Source organism: Nannospalax galili, unplaced genomic scaffold, assembly GCF_000622305.1.
Source record: "Nannospalax galili isolate Female #2095 unplaced genomic scaffold, S.galili_v1.0 scaffold344, whole genome shotgun sequence".
In the NCBI taxonomy this organism is placed as follows: domain Eukaryota; kingdom Metazoa; phylum Chordata; class Mammalia; order Rodentia; family Spalacidae; genus Nannospalax; species Nannospalax galili.
Genome location: NW_008352153.1, coordinates 1,437,521 through 1,455,557, shown reverse-complemented (window position 1 = coordinate 1,455,557; position 18,037 = coordinate 1,437,521). Strand labels below are relative to the sequence as shown.

At 41.1% G+C, this 18,037-nt stretch overlaps 1 protein-coding gene across 3 annotated transcripts in view; it reads right to left on the bottom strand.

Moving 5' to 3' along the window:
* Positions 1-18,037, bottom strand: part of Rasgrp3 (RAS guanyl releasing protein 3) — a 129,830-nt gene that overhangs the window by 11,619 nt on the left and 100,174 nt on the right. For all 3 annotated transcript variants that reach the window (XM_017802190.2, XM_017802189.2, XM_008849051.2), the window contains exons 11-14: positions 15,009-15,086; positions 14,334-14,447; positions 9,720-9,835; positions 2,806-2,953 (exon numbers count right to left, since the gene is read on the bottom strand). In XM_017802190.2, coding sequence (XP_017657679.1) covers positions 2,806-2,953; positions 9,720-9,835; positions 14,334-14,447; positions 15,009-15,086 — 456 coding nt within the window. The remainder of the gene's footprint in view (positions 1-2,805; positions 2,954-9,719; positions 9,836-14,333; positions 14,448-15,008; positions 15,087-18,037) is intronic.

Sequence of the window (18,037 nt, the reverse complement as noted above, 5' to 3'; positions counted from 1 at the left end):
AATTGTAATGGTGAACAACTGCTATGTGAAAAGCATGAGTTTTATGCTTTTTATATGCATTCATTTGTCCAGTGCTTATAATGTCCTTCTGGGATAAATAACTGTATTTTCCTCATTTTTATAGATGAGACTAACTTACAGAGAGGTGAAGTCCCTTGCAAAGGTCTCACACCTCCTTGAGGTGTATGTCACCTCAAGGAAACACAGTAAGTCACTGAGGTAAGACCAGAAAAGATTGAATAAGGAGCATCCTTGCCTGCTGTGGTGGTGCATGCACTTAATCCCAGCATTTAGAAGACTAAAGAAGAAGGGTCTAAAGTTCAAGGCTGTCCTGGACTATGTAGTGAAACTCTGCCTTCCCCACCCCACCCAAAGAAAGGGCATCCTAATATTGAGATGGGTTGCATTATTAGCACCACTACAGGAACTACTAAAAAGGATATAGCTGAGCAAGAGTCCCATCAGGAGGGAAAGTCAGGACCTGGTTTGCTACGCTCACTTAATATCCAGAAGAAAATACTACTAGGAAAAGGACTGGATTGGTGTGCCAGCCAAGGATAGTAAAAGGCACACACTTAGGTGTGTGTCAGGAGCATTTCCCAGGGTCTTTTGAGCTGAGAAGCTGGGCTGCTACAATACTTAGAGAACTTCTTTATAGTATAAAGAGCACTAGACTAAGAGTTAGCAGACCCGGTTCTGATTCATGGTCTTGCTGCCAATGACTTGTGTGACCTTGGGGAACTAAGTCACTTAACTTCTCCAGTGTGCAGTTTCTTCTTCTACAACCTGGGGATTACCAGCACTCTTTCAGTTCTGAAATCCTAATTCTGAAATAAATGCACTGCCTTCCTTGCCCTTAAAATAGAATTTGTTTCAAAAGCAGATGGCCCAGGCACTAGAAAAGGGTTCTTGGCATTCCCTCATAATTTTTTCCAAGGATACATTTTCAGAGTCATATTTAGAAGTCCCTTTGAAAATCAGTGGACCCTTATGTATTTTGTGAGCAAAGATTGAATCAAACTGCATCAATGAAATTATATTTTGAAAAATAAGAATGACTACAGATTTAAGAGTAAGTTCATTGTAGTTAACCTTTAAAGGTGCCAAGGAATTCTTTGAAAAAGACTACAACACAACAAAATGGGAGGTAAGTGGTATAAGAACTTTTCACAGATAGGAAAACAGAGTATAAAGACAGCTATTTACTTGGTCAAGAACACAGGGTAAAGGAGTAAAACTGAGATTCAAAGCCAAGGTTCCCGACTTTAAGCCCAGCACTTTGTACTTTGTCACAGGTGCATCAAAGCCCCTCATCGGAGCCTAGCATTTCTGCTCAGAGGGGCTGGGGAAAATGTAGAGCTCTCAAGAATGACCACTCTCCTGCTTCTACAAAACCAGCATCCACATACAAGGCGGAGGCAGCATAGATAATACTTTTGAGATTTAATCAGGACTTTCAGACCCTCCTACTCCACCAGAGGCCAGATGGATCATCTTGACTTTTGGCTGTGCCTTCACATGGCCTCTGAGCCTTCCTTGCCTTTTATTTGACGGATCAAACCTTGCAGGAGAGTATTACAATAACTGCATTCCACTTCAGTATTTTTCAGGTTTTTCTACTTCCTCAAACCCTCATAATTATAGAGACACAAGTTATATATGAAAAGGAAAATGTATTTGTTGTATAATAGAGTGGTCTGGTGATGCGCCCAAACTTCTTCATCCCTGGAATGGGTAAAGCAAGCTAGTTAGGTTGGTCTGGTGGCTGCTGTCACTATCTGGGACCATCTTGAAGACGACAGCCACCTCGTATCTACCCATTCTCAGAAGAATGTGTGCCCTTAAGTTCACAAAGTCAGTTCTTCAAGCATGGAATGGGAAAAGTATACTTTAGAAGCAACACGTAACTCAGCATTGGGACATGACTGCTGAATAAGATTAATACAGCTGAGCTCTGGCAATTACCGTACTCACCTGGGTGCTGGGATGCCCTCACCTAAAATAGAAATTTTTCCTTTTCTTTTATTGTGTATCAACTGGAAGACATTCAGAGCCCAAGAATCTGTTAAGGAGCAGGACAAAAGCTGACCTCACTGCCAAAATAATCATCCAGTGTGCGGGCATAAGTTTACAGGCTTCATGTGCTGCAATGGTAAAGGCTGAGTGCAGGATTCATACTCAGAGCACCTGTGTCTGAGTCCACACGCTGGTCATTAGGAGTGTGCAACTTGAGGAACTTGGGTCAGCAATTCTACACCTCTCAGTCTCCATCAGGAGAGTAAGATGCCTTCCTCAAAGCTTGCAGTGAGGATTCATTACATCACTGTCCAGAGAAATTCTTTGTTACTGTCAAGCCTTAAATAAATGCTATTTATTATTCTAGCCATCTTTTTTCCTGTGTGAGTTGGGAATTACTGAGCCATGCCATGATGGATGTAGTGAGTAATGCCATGCTACATGAGCACCAGAAGGAACTGGCTAAGAAAAGTGCTCCTCTTAATATCAACAACTATGGGTATTAGTGATGAATGCCAGGACTCTGGGCTGACACCTTCCCTCAGCAAGGGTTAGTAGGTAAACTGCTCTCTTGAGCTAATGGGCCTCAGCAGCCTTCCCTGCCTTTGACTGGCCTGCATTCCTAAAATGTAGCTAAACTCACAGATCTTGTTTTCCTTTTATTTCATGTTTCAGGGAACCATCACATTTATATTTCTGATTCAAAGAAGAAAATGGATTTTATTTAGTAAATTATTTCCCTACCTTTCCAGAGTGCTGCAAAAATGAGAAAATGGAAAGCCGACTTACAAATCCCGCACAGTGTTCACAGAAGGTTGGCTTGAGATAGTTCATCTCCTGAAAATTATGGATGAATCCTGGTCCCATTTTACAGTGAAGTTGGGATTTAGCTCTCAGAAAATAAGCCATCATTTCATCTTTACTAATTAGGCCATCCCTGTTAGGAAAATCAAAGGGAAGAATCTTTGAATACTATATTCTTAAGTAGTTGCCACACTTTACCCACCCACTTCCCAAACCTTTGTGACCAAAAGCAAATAAAAACCCTTCATTTGTCTGTAATATCCGAAAGGAAGGGTCATGACCAAGGACACATTAGGTGTTCAAAGCCTTCTCCAATAAGAAGATGGTGGTGATGGTGGTGGTGATGGTGGTGGTGGTGGTGTGTGTGTGTGTGTGTGTGTGTGTGTGTGTGTATTACTATTCATGTGTTAACACATATGGTTTGTATATTCAGACTCAGCATTTATTACTGAGTAGGAGCTTCTAGAATACAGTTTTGTATTCCTTGCCTAGCAATAAGGATGAATTAGACTGTTGCCATTCCTACCTTTATTTGGTCCAATATTATCCTGGCTGCTCTCCCAGTGATCTTCTCACCCAGTCTTACTGGCCTATGCCCATTCACTAGAGAAGTCCTTTCAGATCTTCTCTACACAGAACAAACCTGTTCCACTCACCTCCCTATCCACAATGCGACATATACCTTGGCCTCCTATCCATCAGAAAAGACCAAACTGATGCGAAGTAGATGTGGCAATCACTCCTTTCCTTGCCAGTTCAGAATGCCTTTATTTCCTGTCCTCTCAGGTTTTCCTGTTCCACCCCTACTCTCCAGCCTCTGCAGAACTCTGGGTTTTTTTCTAGGCTCTGCTCAGTCTTTTCATCTGTCTCTTCTGTTTACAAAGATATTCAGACTGTCTGGCTCCCCAGATCTTTCCTTAATCCTGCTGTCATCCCCAACACTTGTCCTTCTGTCTTCCTAACGCCTAAAGTTGTCAAACACAGCAGCCTCTGGAGCTGTCATCCATTCTCCATTGTTCTACTCTACCCACTCAAGTTCTTCACATTGCTATTCTACGAAAACTGTTGCCAAGAACAACCCTCTGTGGTCTTGTCTCAGTCTTTGAAATTGCTAACCTTGTGACAGTGTGACGTGAGGACATATTTGCTGGTTGATACCGTCTCTGCAGATTCTGCAATCCCATGCTGTCCTAGCTTACTCTAGCCTCTGTTGCTCCCCTTCTCTGGTTCATCTGCAGGATCCATGTGCTACTTTCAGTTTCTACATATGGGAAGTCCCATACACTCATTTCTCATGCCTTGAGCTCATCAAATTCTCCCCAGAAAGGAGAGTTGCATACACACTCCAGCATCTAGTTAATGCCTCTGGACTGAAAACTTAATGTACATCTCAAGCTCCAACTGTTCTCACAAGTTTCATGCCACATCTTCAATAACTTGCTAGACATCTGTTCTAGTTCATTTTACGTTTCTGTGATAAAACACCAACCAAAACCAACTTGGGGACGAAAGGGTTTATTTTGGCTTACAACTCCCAGTCACAATCCATCACTGAGAGAAGTCAGGGGAGGAACCCAAGGCAGTAACCTGGAGGCAAGAGCTGAAGCAGAGACCATGGAGGAATGTTGCTTACTGACTTCTTCCCTGGCTTGCTCAAATACTTTTCTTATATAGCCCAGGAACATCTGTCTAGTGATGGCATCACCCATATGGACTGGGCCCTCCTATATCAACAATCAAATAAATGCCCCACATACAAGCTCATAAATCAATCTGATTGGAGGAAATTCCTCAATTAAGGCTCCCTCTTCCCAGGTGCCTCTAGTTTGTGTCATGTTGACAAAGACTAACCAGCACAACATCTCTTCCTATAAAGCCTGTTTTCATCTCAAATTTATACAAGACCAAGTCCACATCTTTCTTTTCTAGCTCACCTTACCACAGCTTTCCCTGTTGCTATTCACAATGTCATAATTTTCCCCCAGATTTAAGATCCCTTTCTCTTCTCATATGTGAAATAGCTTGAATCATTTAAATTGGGGGGGTGCTTTTTGAGGCAGGGTCTTCCTGTAGCCCCAGATGACCTGGAACTCATTATGTAGAACAGGCTGACCTTGAACTCACAGAGATCCGCCTGCCTCTACCTCCTGAGTGCTAGGAAAAAAGGCCATATTTAAATTTTATAAAAATGAGTCGTCACCCATCTCAAAAAGAACCAACTATCCTGTGATCTCTGCAAACACACACCAATCACAAACATATGCAAGAAGCTTGGTATCTTATTTAGATGGCACTCATGGTAAAGGAAATATATATAGCCTAAGGGGGCTATATAGATGAGGATGATGATAAAGATTAGATAGAAAATAGATGAGAGAGAGAGAGAGAGAGAGAGAGAGAGAGAGAGAGAGAGAGAGAGAGAGATGATAATCACCGAGTCACAGCTCTCAGGGTACTACTTACAGACTGTAACTTGACTAGGGCCACTGGAGCTTAATCACAGGCAGCAACCTGGTTCAGGCTCTTACACGGCTCAATAGAGAAATGAGGAACAGTACCTGCTTCCATTTTTCATCATATAGATCATCCGCTAAAAAGTAGCTCCTGAGCCAGGAGCTAAATCTCCAACAGATGTGGTATGATACTTTAAGATCAAAAAGTTGAAGAGGTTGAAGAAACTATTCTGTCTGCTCTCATTTACCAAACATACATGGGGAACTGCAGGAGCCTCAAGATTCACAAAACCACAGAACAGAAGAAACCTACTCCATGAACCTCTAGAAAGGAATGTTGCCCAATCATCAGAATACTGGACTTAAATGAGTGGGGGCAAAAATCTTCAGTATGCCAAGCTATTGAATATTTGGGGTTTTATCTAGTGTAAGAATTGATGGTATCTAACTACACCTGGAAAAACACAAATTCTTCTGCAAAGAAATGGTACAACCCTCCTCATCCCATGGTAGGGAACCCCACAGTTCTCAAGATGGAGAGGCCAGATTCTGTGAAAATCAGACAGGCAGGGCTGGTACTGGTGTTGACTCAGAGAGTCCACTACTCATCTCCAGCCCTCTTCCATTCTGGTCACCAAAGAGACAGGCCATCTCATCTTGAAGTGAAAATCTACAAGGATTTATATATCTGAATGAATGAAAAGATATTTGATTTGGTCACTGAAACTTCCCAAATCACCTAAAATTTTGACTTTCTTCCCCATGGGGTCTTCCAAGGGAGATAGATTAAAAATTAAGTATCCCCTAAGATAACTGTTCCCAAAACGCTTTGTGGTAAAACAGATCTTTGAGATACTTAGCCTATTAAAATCTTGCAGAAGTTCAGGGAAGGTACCTATTTAATCATATTTAACCTTACCATTCCCACACTTGACTAAATAATATCTTTTTCAAAATTAACTTCCAAAAATATGAATATCTGTATCTTTTTTAAACTTTGTTCATAATTTCATATATGCACTTAATATAATTTTTAAAAAATTTCTTTTTCACTTGTGTGTATGAATTCTTTGTCTATATGTATGTGCATCACATGCATGCCTGGTGCTCATCAAAGCCAGAAGAAGGCACCAGATCCCCTGAAACTGGAGTTACAGGCAGTTGTGAGCTGCCTTGTGGGTGCTGGGAACTAAACCCTGGTCCTCTGCAAGAGCAGCAAGTGTTCTTAACCCTTGAGCCATCTCTCCAGCCCCACATATAATGTACTTTGATCATTTCACCATTATTGTCTCTTACCTCCCTCCCACCATACCCCTTCTTCCTAGAAAGTCTCCCTCCTGTGTGCTGTGTATATGTGTGTGTGTGTGTGAGAGAGAGAGAGAGAGAAAGAGAGAGAGAGAGAGAGAGATCTAATTATAGAACCAACAGAGAAAATACAGTAAGACTGGAAAGTGATTTTAAATCCATGTCATCTTTCCATGTCACTGACAGTAACAAACTCAAGGAAGAAATGGATAGTTAGCGGGAACTTAAATTTTACTTTGTAAAGAAAGTTTTAGTCTAATAATGTTATTTATCTGTCCAGTATTCTTGGGTTACACAATGAAGGCAAATTTGATATTTTAAGTTGCTTATGCATAAGTTTCAATGCTTTGCTTAGATTGTTGAATGACATACAGTTTTCATCATTTAAAAAATTGTCATACTTTGACATTTTGATTGTTAGCCTTAGCCTTTAACAGCTTCGCCATCTCTTTAGACACTTCACTTAAAGCGACACATTTTTTTTTTTTTTTTTTTACAAGATATAGGTGTAGGAAAGGACTTTGTAAACCGGACACCATTTGCTCAGGAATTAAGGTCAGCAATCAATAAGTGGGACCTCATTAAACTAAAAACCTTCTGTACAGCAAAAGAAACAACCAGTCGAGTGAAGAGGAAGCCCACAGAGTGGGAAAAAAATCATTGCCAGCTATACGTCTGATAAAGGATTAATTTCCAGAATAGACAATGAGATTCATTAAGTTTTTTCATACTATAGAAGTTCCACAAACTTTTTACTGTGTGTTTATCCTCAAAGACTGAATGCAAGGGACTGGAGAGATGGCTCAGCAGTTAAGAGCACTAGCTTTTCTTACATAGAACCCCAGTTCAGTTCCCAGCATCCACACAGTGGCTAATAACCATCTGTAACTCCAGTTCCAGGGGATCCAACACCCTCTTCTGGCCTCTGCAGATATTGAACACACAGGTGCACTTAGGTACATGCAAACAAAACACTTATACACATGAAATAAAAATCAACCCAAAGAAAGTTTTAAAAGACAGTACAGAGTGTTTCTGATCACTCTTCCGGACATCATATAAGAAACCATTGTTATCCTGGTAGATTTCATCTCTTTCTGATAAGGACTTTACATGTGCCTCATTGTTCATTCAGCTTTAGACACCGCTGTGTGGTTTGCTTCCTGGTACCTAGTCTCACCTCTATGGAGTTTTACTCAGCAGTAAAGAAAGATGAAATCATGAAATTTGCAGGTAAATAGATGGAACTAGAATCTGTTATACTAAGTGAAGTAACACAATCTCAGAAAAAAAATCGACATATGTTCTCCCTCATATGTGGATCCTAGGATCAGACTCTGATAAATAAGTATGCAAACAGTGCAGGATGCAGGAACCAGGACAAGGGTAAGGAAACAGTGAGGTAAAGGAAAAGAAATAACCTGAAGGAGAAGAATAGTAGGCAACAGACCTTAAGAAGGGAGATCTGGATAAAAATTGGATTAGATTAGGGGAGGGGGGAAGGAAGGGTATATGAGGAAAGCGACACATCTTTAATGCGACCTCTATGTGTAGGATGAATGCATCTCTCAGTGCTCCAGAGACATTTCCTTATGCAGGAGATGGTGATTAACACAGAAACCTAAAATTAGTCAATGTTGCAGAGAATAAGATCCTGCAGAGTGCTTATCCCTGAGTAGGACACCTATTTCAAAGCTTTGCCTCCCAAGGCTCAAGGATTGTTGCAGAAGAGGTAGAGGAAGGATCGTCATCCCCCAGAGATGGGGGATGACCACAAGAAAACAGAGTCTTCCAGACAGCTGGTCAGTTACCAACATGAACTCACAGCAATAGCGACAGCATTCACAAGTTCTTCACAGGCTCAAACCAGACAAAATCCCAGCAAAGACATGAGAAGGTGGGTAAGAAATCCCAACCCAACCTAAGGAACTTTCGGCAATTAGCTGCTGGGGGGGTGAAAATCAGTGTCTTACTTGGCTAGCATTCGTGAGATCCTAAATTCAATCCCCAGTACCCATTAAGAAAAAAATATTCTTATATCAACAAAAATATTACAGGAGTTTAATGTGACTTAGTTGGAACATTTCATCATTACAAAATTCAGTATTTCATTAGAGATGATATTTAAATTAGGAACTAGTCTCACATAATCAGATTAATTATAATCTCAGCTTTCAGAAGACTAGACTGGAATGCCATAAATTCAAAACCAGCCTGATCTACCTTGTTAAATCTGAGGCCAAACTGGGCTACAAATCAAGACTGCCTCAAAAATTTAATCAGCATTTAATGCCAGTCTTTCTCAGTAATTATTTTGAATTGTTATTTTCTTTTTTTTTTTTTCTTTTTTTCTTTTTTTTTTTGAGACAGGATCTCCCTGTAGCCCCTGCTGTCCTGGAACTCACTATGTAGACCAGGCAGGACTTGAACTCACAGAGATCTGCCTGCCTCTGCCTCCTGAGTGCTGGGATTAAAGGTGTGTGCCACCATGCCTGGCCTTGAATTGTTATTTTCTTAATGAATTCAGTTTTAATCTTTAAAACCAACTTTTCAGGAATCATTTGAAATATATATATAATTTTTCCTTTGTGTATACATCAAAATAACCTTTGACCAATCAAAGAAAGAAGCTATGAATCCTTTTGATTGTCGGCAGCTACTCTCTGCTTTTGTGAAGACTGTAAATAACTAGGCCTCCAAGACAGCTCAGAGGGTAAGCGGGCTTGTAGCACAAGCCTGAAAACCCAAGTTCCATCTCCAGATCCCATGGTAGAAGGAGAGAACTGACTGCCAAAAGTTAAGGTTGTGCTCTAACCTTACTGTGGCATGCGTGACCCGCCCCCCCTCACCGCCACACACACACACACACAGAGTTAAGCATTAGAAGCCGTGAAAGAGCTGGAGAACTGGTTCATTTCCAACTAGGCGCTCGTTTTATACAAAGCTGTGGTCTGCCTGTGATACCACCCAGTGGGTAATATTCATGGACACCAAGAAAAACATCAATGAAAAGTCAGACTTGTCTGGTCAGAGCACCAGGCCAAGGCTTGTCAGGATGCAAGTAGTAGGTTTTTCTACTCCCCTCAGATAACGTTCTGCTTTAGGCTAGTTCCCTTACCAAGTAACAAAATTAGAACTTACTGGTCTTTGTCTAGCACACAGAAGGAATCCAGGAAGGGGAAGTTGGCAGCTATACTCTCAAAGTCCTCTTGAGAGATGTATCCATCATGGTCGTGATCGTAGTTTCTGAACACGGACTGCAAAGGACAGACAAGAATTACTATGTATGAGTCAGGCCCTGAACTTGGGAAAATGATACGAGTGAATTACCCTTTCTATCAGAGAGCCTAGGTAGACATCGAGCTATCTAAGATAAGCCTAGAGAGCATAGAGCAATAGAGTCTAGTGGGAGACTGAACTTGAACTGAACTCAAAGCCTATTTAAAAGTATTAAAAGATAAGAGGTTTGTGGATGCCTTTGAGGTTGGGATTTAGATTAAGAAAGACCTCCTAGAGAAAGCAGTCTAAACTGAGGCCTCAGGGTTGAGTAGAGGTTAGGTTGGTGAACTTACTAATTATCATACCATGAAAGTGGCTTTAGGAATTTAAGTTACCTAGAAAATTGAAAATGTATGTTTAATGCAATCCTACCAAGAAACCCAGGGATAATTTTTAAAATTTTTATTTGGAAGGAGGAAATTTGTTTTAAGTGAAAAAATTGATTCTAAAGTACAAATAAAAGTATGTTCAGAATAAGAAATGAGAACATGCCTTTCAGAAATCAAATATTTTACAGCTGTGCCTATCAACACAAGGTTATAGAGGTTACAATACTGAATTCCCAAGTAGATCCATGTAATATCAAAAAAGCATCTTTTTGAATCCATAGAAAAATTACAGATTATTCAATAATTTCTGTTCACTTAAATGGCTAAAAAAATAAATTGTCCCCAAACTACATTCCTGATGCATTGAAATTTTAATGTAAAAAACAAAGAAAAAAAGCTATGGATAAAAACATTTGAGAGAGAAATGCTTTTTCAGTTATTTCTTTTTTTAAGACGGGGCTTCACTATCCAGCTCAGCCTGGCCTAGAACTCACTATGTAGTCCCGGCTGGCCTCAGACTCAGAATTCTCCTGCCTTAGTCTCCTAAGTCCTGAGATTGCAGACATGAGCCACTATGCCAGGTTGAGAAAGGCATTTCATTTCCTATGACATTAAAGTCAGATGTCATAAAAAATATTTTATTACAATGAAAGGCAAAAATATCTAAACTGAAAAAAGCTCAATTTGAAAATAAATAAATCAAGATATTTGTAGCATAAGAAAGTAAAATCACAAAAGAAAAAACAGGTTCAGGCACAGTGACCCACACCTTTAATCCTAGCTCTCAGGAGGCAGAGGCAGGCAGGTCTCTAAGATCAAGGCCAGCCTGTCTATGTAGCTAGTTCCAGGCCACCTGGGGCTAGAAAGAGACCCAGACTCAAAAAGAAAATAACAACAACAAAAACCAAACAATAACAAAAAAACAAAAATAACAAAAGAAAAACAGGCTACCACCAATCTAAAACTACAAGTGAACTAGTCAGCACAGTCATTGGAGTATGGCTGGCTTCACTAAGCATAAAAATGCAAGTGAGACTTTTCTTTACCTCTTAGATTGGAACTTATTAAAATAATTGATCATTCTCTTGGGTTTGAGACATTTGGCACTTTTGTATCAAGTAAATGGAGTGAATGGCCAACATCCTCCCTAGAAGGCAGTCAGGTCCTTCCAGATGTGCTTGCCCTCAGGTAGACCAGTTCTCCTTTTAGAACTCTGTCCTAAGGGAGCAACTAAACAACCTCACTCACCTGAATATGTTTTTATTGGGATATATAGTATGGATGATGATGTAGATGTGTGACTGGATAGATAGAAACTAAAACTGAACAAGATAATTTACAAATCACAAATGGTTTTCCCTGGAAAGTAAAGTTACCAAAACTTCAAGATTTGCTTTATTTTGTATTGTTTTGAGACAAATTCTCACCACGTAGTCCTGGCTGGCTTGGAACTCACTATGTAGACCAGACTGGCTTCAAACTCAGAGATCCACCTGTCGCTGTCTCCCACATACTGGGATTAAAGGCAGATACTGCTTTGGCTGGCAGAAGTTGTTTCTATTTAAGTTTATTTATTTTCTACAATTTTTGTAATGCTTTAATATTTGCAGTGATTCAATCTGCATGTATAATCAAAGAAAACTATTAAAAGTTTCTACTGATTTCTATTAAATTAGGTTTTCACAAAGGTTTATAAGTTAGGCAAATATATATGTTTCATGAGGATTTTAGTTATTGTTTTTTCTTCCTTTCCAAACTATTTCCATTTATTCTACTTTGCTACAGTCTGCTTCCTAAGTGTTCTGTGCATACATGAATTAACCAAGAATATGACCAACAGAGCATTTAACACTCATTGAAGTCCAACCATAGATAATTGCACTTCGCAGACTCAAAAAATGTTTTAACTTTTTTGAAAGTCCCCATCTCAACATTTCTCCATTATCAAAACTGCTTAAAGGTTAACTATTTTGAAGTCCCTGCAATTTATAGTTGAACAAGGGAAGTACAAGAATTTTGTAAACAAAATTTTAGTATCAAAGTTTATAATGAAATTGCCTTCTATTTGATTAAGTGAATGGTAGGCACTTTGACACAAACTGGGTTGACCAACTTTTCCCCCAAAGAATTGAAATTGGACACAGGGGAATGAGGGGGGATAGAGGTAGAGGGAGGGTGAGGGACACTGTGGCTTCTGGTTGGAGCAGGTGAGGCAGCCTGCAGAATGAACGAGAGGCAGCAGTCCTGTGGTGGATAATGAATGCAGTCACACAGTGGACTGCCATCACAACGGACTGCCACACACAGTGGACTGCCACCACAGTGGACTGCCACACACAGTGGACTGCCACCACAGTGGACTGCCACACACAGTGGACTGCCACACACAGTGGACTGCCATTCAGCTGTAAAGAAAAAGGAAGTAACCAGTTTTCAGGGAAATGGGTGGATCTGGAAATTACTATATTAAATGAGGTAACCCACATCCAGAAAGAAAAAAAAGTCACATGTTCTGTCTCATATGTGAATCCTAGCTGTTAATGTTTCTATGTATGCATCCAGGGACTGTGAGTGTGGGGGCATAGACTACGCACCTAGAAGAGAAAGAAAGAGAGGAACTAAAGAGGTGATGCAGGTGGGGAAATGGGACACATGAGACACAAAAGCCAAAAGAAGGCTACTGGGAGGTTCAGGGGAGGCAGGAGACAGGAGAGGAAGGTGGAAAGGAGGATCAACAAAAACAAATGTGCAGGAGACAGGAGAGGAAGGTGGAAAGGAGGATCAACAAAAACAAATGTGTTCGCCATAACAAAGCCCAGTAGTCTATACGCTAATTTTTAAAGATGAAAGAGAGAAGTGAAGAAAGAAAGGAGGAATAAGAGTGAGAGAAAAGAAAGAGCTCCACCTTCACTGCCTGGTATCAGACGTCCTCGCAGAGCCGCCCTCCTTGTCCTCCTCGTTCCCTGAGTCCTGTTCCCATTTCCCCTGGCCTTACTGCTTTCTCAGAGCTTTCCCTCAGCAAAAGAGCAGGTACTGTCAGAAGCCAGAAGTGGGGTCAAATCCCCTGGAATTGAAGTTACGGGAAGGTTGAGCTGCCCAGAGTGAGTGCTGGCAACCACATGTAGGTCCTCTGGAAGAGCAGGAAGTGCTCTTAACCACGGAGCTGTCTCACCAGCACCCAGCACCCAGCTTACTAATTTGGGGACAGGGTCCCATTGTGCCTCCTGTACCTGGCCTCTAAACTACTCTTTGTACTCCTTTTCCTCCTGCTCACATATGCCAGAAAACGTCCTTCAGCACTTCCCAGCATCCTGGGTTAGCCAAGATGAAAAGTATGCTTTCTTTTTTTTTTTTTCTTAAACATCCTTTTCCAGGAAAAAGCACATTATACCCCATAGATTCAACCGTACTATAATAGAGGATGTGCCAAACCCATTAAACTAGAGGTTTAATCATGCCTGGATCACAATTTCCAGTGAGTAAGAGGTTTCCATTTCTCCCACATTACTTCCATTCATTCTTTCTTTCCTTCTTCTTTTTCCTCTCTCTCTCATCTTTTCAGACAGGGTCTCACTATAATACAGGCTGGCTTCAAACTCACCATCCTCCTGCCTCAGCCTCCCATGTGCTGGTGTACCATCACATTCAACGCTCTATATTGAAAGCTCTGACAGAGCCTTGGCTTACTTACATCAAGCAATTTCTCTGACCTCAGTGGCATCATGCTGCTGTGTCACAAAACCCCATAATATACAGCAGGTGAAGCAACCCAACTTACAGGACATTGCTCTGCCCTGGAGTAACCAACTTGTCTGGTATGGGTTTTCCATGAGTGATTCTAATCCCCAAAGTCCTTCAAGCTGGTCGCAGTGACCGAGGGGATAAAAGCCTAAGAGGGGAACTGGAAGAAGTTGAGAGTATTTGGGCAAATAAGACATCGGCAAGAGAGAGTGGGGGCCTTTCTGGCAGATCCCCCCACCCCCCCACCAAGGGCCAATGCAGGTAGCACTAAATGTCCACTAAATTATTTTTATTGCTTGAGAGCTGTTTTCGTGGAGCCCACTTAGTTTCTGGGCAATCATAGAATGCTCAGGAAAGAAAAAGGGGCCTTTTGGAGCTCTCTGTTTATTCTCCCTCAACTACTTACCTCAACCAACTTCCTTATGTGCTTGTTGATGATTGTGGGGTCTGGCTTTGGTATAACCCCTGAGGCCCACTCCAGGGGTACCACAGGCTTGTTGGGCGTCGTAGGAGAGGTAGGCTGTTAAAAGAACACACACGCATTTTCAACATTAACTGGACCTTGAGCCAATAAGGCCAGGGACACCTAGAAAAACAATTTAATTTACTAATAGCAGTAAAACGTTAAGTTCATATAGCACTCAAATGTTTATTTATTTGAGATAGTGTCTCACTATGAAGCCCTGGTTGGCCTGAAACTCACTGTATAGACCAGGCTGGCCTCCAACTTATATCAATCCTCTGTCTCTGCCTCCTGAGGACTGAGATTACAAGCATGTGGAATCTGCTCGTAACCCTGCTTCAAATGCTTGACTGGACAGACTTTAACATAATGATATAATGTATGAAATCTGGTAGGGTGGGGGCCTATGAGGGGTGCAGGTGGGGGAGGGCTCTAAATTTGATTAAGATCTATTATTATGAAAAGCACAAGAACTCAATTAAAAAAAATACATTAAAAAAAAAAAGGACCACACTCAGACATCAGTGTAAGCAATGACTTATAATGTGAGTCCAAAAGAGAACAATCACAGTAAACAGCAAACAGTGGTGTTTAGCACTGAGAAAAAGCAATACCTACCGATTTTGAATTTCTAGGTTCCAGCACCAGTGACAGTTTGTAAATATCATCTTCTGTGTGATAGAGGTCCAGAGAAAGCTACAACAAAATTAGAAGGGATGAATAACTGTGTTGGACCACATTTCTTTATGTACATTGCTGAAATATTTTCAAAATGAATGTTGTAAGTCCTGTGTCTAATAATCTAAATGAATATAAAATAAAATGCCGGCTTGCAGAGGTGGAAAATAATACTTAAAAAAGAAAGAAAGAAAAAGTTAATCCTGGTGAGGTCATCAGCATCAACAAGAGGCAGGGATTCAGTTCCTCTGCAATATTGACAGGGCAGCTCCTGAATGTCCAGTCCTGAGTTAGAAATGGGGAATTTCAGGTGTTGATGGGCTAGAAGCTAGACAGATACACAGAACAAGACCTGTCAATAGTGCCTTGGAAGTCTGATTAAAGAACTGTGTGAACAGAGGAGAAATTAGTTCAGTTCCTATTCTTTGTAGAGCCAAGACCTGGTGATACCGAAGGGCAAAAACTCACTTCTTGCCCACAGGGTCTGGCAGTTAATGTGAACAAACAGAACTTGAATTTTAATAGTTGTATTCATATCAACGCATGTCAACTGTGAAGTGAGCCGCCCCTGGGCTGAGGTTCAGGCCTGCATAAAAAGGAGAAACCTAGCTGAGTACCAGCATACATCATTCTTTGCTTCCTTACTGTGGACACAGTGTGACCAGTTACTTCAAGCTCTTGCTGCCATGGCCTCCCCATTACAATAGACTAGACCCTTGAACTGTGAGCCCAAACAAACTCTCTTTTAAGTTACTTTTGCCAGATTTTTTTTTTTTTTTAAAAAGGTCTCGAGCCAGGCGTGGTGGTGCATGCCTTTAATCCCAGCATTTGGGGAGGCAGAGGCAGGCAGATCTCTGTGTGTTCAAGGCCAGCCTGGTCTACATAGTGAGTTCCAGGACAGCTGGGGCTACAGGGAGACCCTGCCTCAAAAAGACCAAAAAAAAAAAAAAAAAAAAGTCTCAATATGTAGCCCTGGCTGACCTGACCTGGACAGACTAGGCTGACTTCAACCTCACAGGACTGCCTGCCTCTGCGTCCTGGTGCTGGAATTAAAGGTGTGTGCCACCACGCCTTGCATTGTCAGGTGTTTCGCTGAAGCAACAAGGTAAGTAATTAGTACAGTACCACAGAGACTTATTTGGAAAGTAGAATCTTCACAGGTGCTATTAATTTAGCCATCTTTCCTCTTAGCTGAATAGTAAGAAAGACTTGTGATGGTGTGGGGAGTATAACACCAGCTCTCTGTTAAGGAAACAATAGGGAGTGATGTCATCTGTGACAAGGTGGGAACAGCCATTATTCAGGTATAATAAACACTTGTGAGCCTGACATTTCGCATCAAGTTGCCAGATCCAAGTTATCAGAAGTCAGAAATCTGAAGTTTAATATGAATTAGAACAATATTTAAACACTGGCCATTGCAACAAATGTTTTATATTACTACATAAATAAAATACACCTGCCATGGACAGTTGCTGACTACTTGGTAAATTCCTCCACAGAGGCTTCTTCTGGGCTCTGCCTTAGGAAAGTAGGCAGCACATCTGTCCTTCCTGCCTCAGTAGTGTAGCCTTGCATGGTAAAAGTTCCACAAATTAAGAAAGCCAAGTGCAGTCTTCCTTCTAATTCCTTATTATCAGGAGCTCATCCCAGCTTTGACAAGCATGTTTCCTTCTTCCCAACTTCCCTCCAAGTCTTATGATGCCCAGGTCCTGTGACAATTGGCACCAGCATCCTCTGATGAGATGACAACATCTCTAAGACATCCAACCAGAAAGCCCCAGCAGCCACACACTAAGTACAGAAGACGCTCTTAGGAAAGAATCAAACCTTGGGTATTTTCCTACATCAGGTGGACAGAGAACTGACCCAGTGATGGACATGATTTGGTATTCTCCAAATATCTGCTTTCTATATATTAATGCTGTGACCCTGAGCAAGCAGTTAAGCTTCTTGATTTCTTCCTGATCTGCAAAATGAGAATCATCCAAGCTCCCAGGAGCTTGGTGAAGATTAAATGTACTAACGTGTCGGTTCCATTGGCTTTGCTTAGAGGGGCATAGATTCAGCCACATGCAGTGGTGCTTATCTGTGAATAGAAAACTGCCCTAGGGGCCACTGCTACTGTTTCTGTCCTGACAGCCACAATCCTATTTCCTCTCTCAGGTCTCCTTGGGGCCATATGGGCCTGTCCTGTGAACTTCTTTCACATCGTTTAAATAATATGACTGACTTTTGCTAACACATTTTGCCCCTAGTGGTTCCTGGCAATATTCTGATCCATTATCTTGGGTTATTAATTTACCCCGATGCTGTCAGCAAAGATGACTCTAGAGTTAGTCTTCATGTTAGGAGCTCCATTGACTCAAATGCTTATTATAAAATAAAACATTCTTGGCCATCAAACTATCTCCACTCATCAGTTTTGTAAAGTTGCCCTCTTCCTCCTCCTCCTCTTCCTCCTCCTCCTCCTCCTCCTCCTCTTCTTCTTCTTCTTCTTCTTCTTCTTCTTCTTCTTCCTCTTCTTTTTTGAACTGAAACTGTAAAAACATAGGGGCTTTCCAGCTATTTGCATGTGCTCAAAATGGTAAAAGTAACTGATGGGGCTAAAAATACTATTAAAAGAATTTGGCTGTTTGTTTTCTATATCGTGAAACAGAAGCATCAGTTTTGAGAACATTTGAGGATATGAATTAGGATCCCAAGGGGAAACATCTTCTCCAGGTCTTCCCTGAAGGGAGGAACTATCCAAATCCCAACTGTCAGTCTCGTACTGTACTTCTGTCTTCACATGCCCATGCTGTTCAAGGGACAAAGGTCATGGTGGCAAAAGAGAAATAGTCTTTACCTCATAAATTTTATCCTCTAAATAACTCCTTCATTACAATCTTGTAAAAAGGGTATTGTTTAATTTTTTCAGTGATACACAATATATTACAAGTTAGCAATATACCCACAGTAGAGAGCAG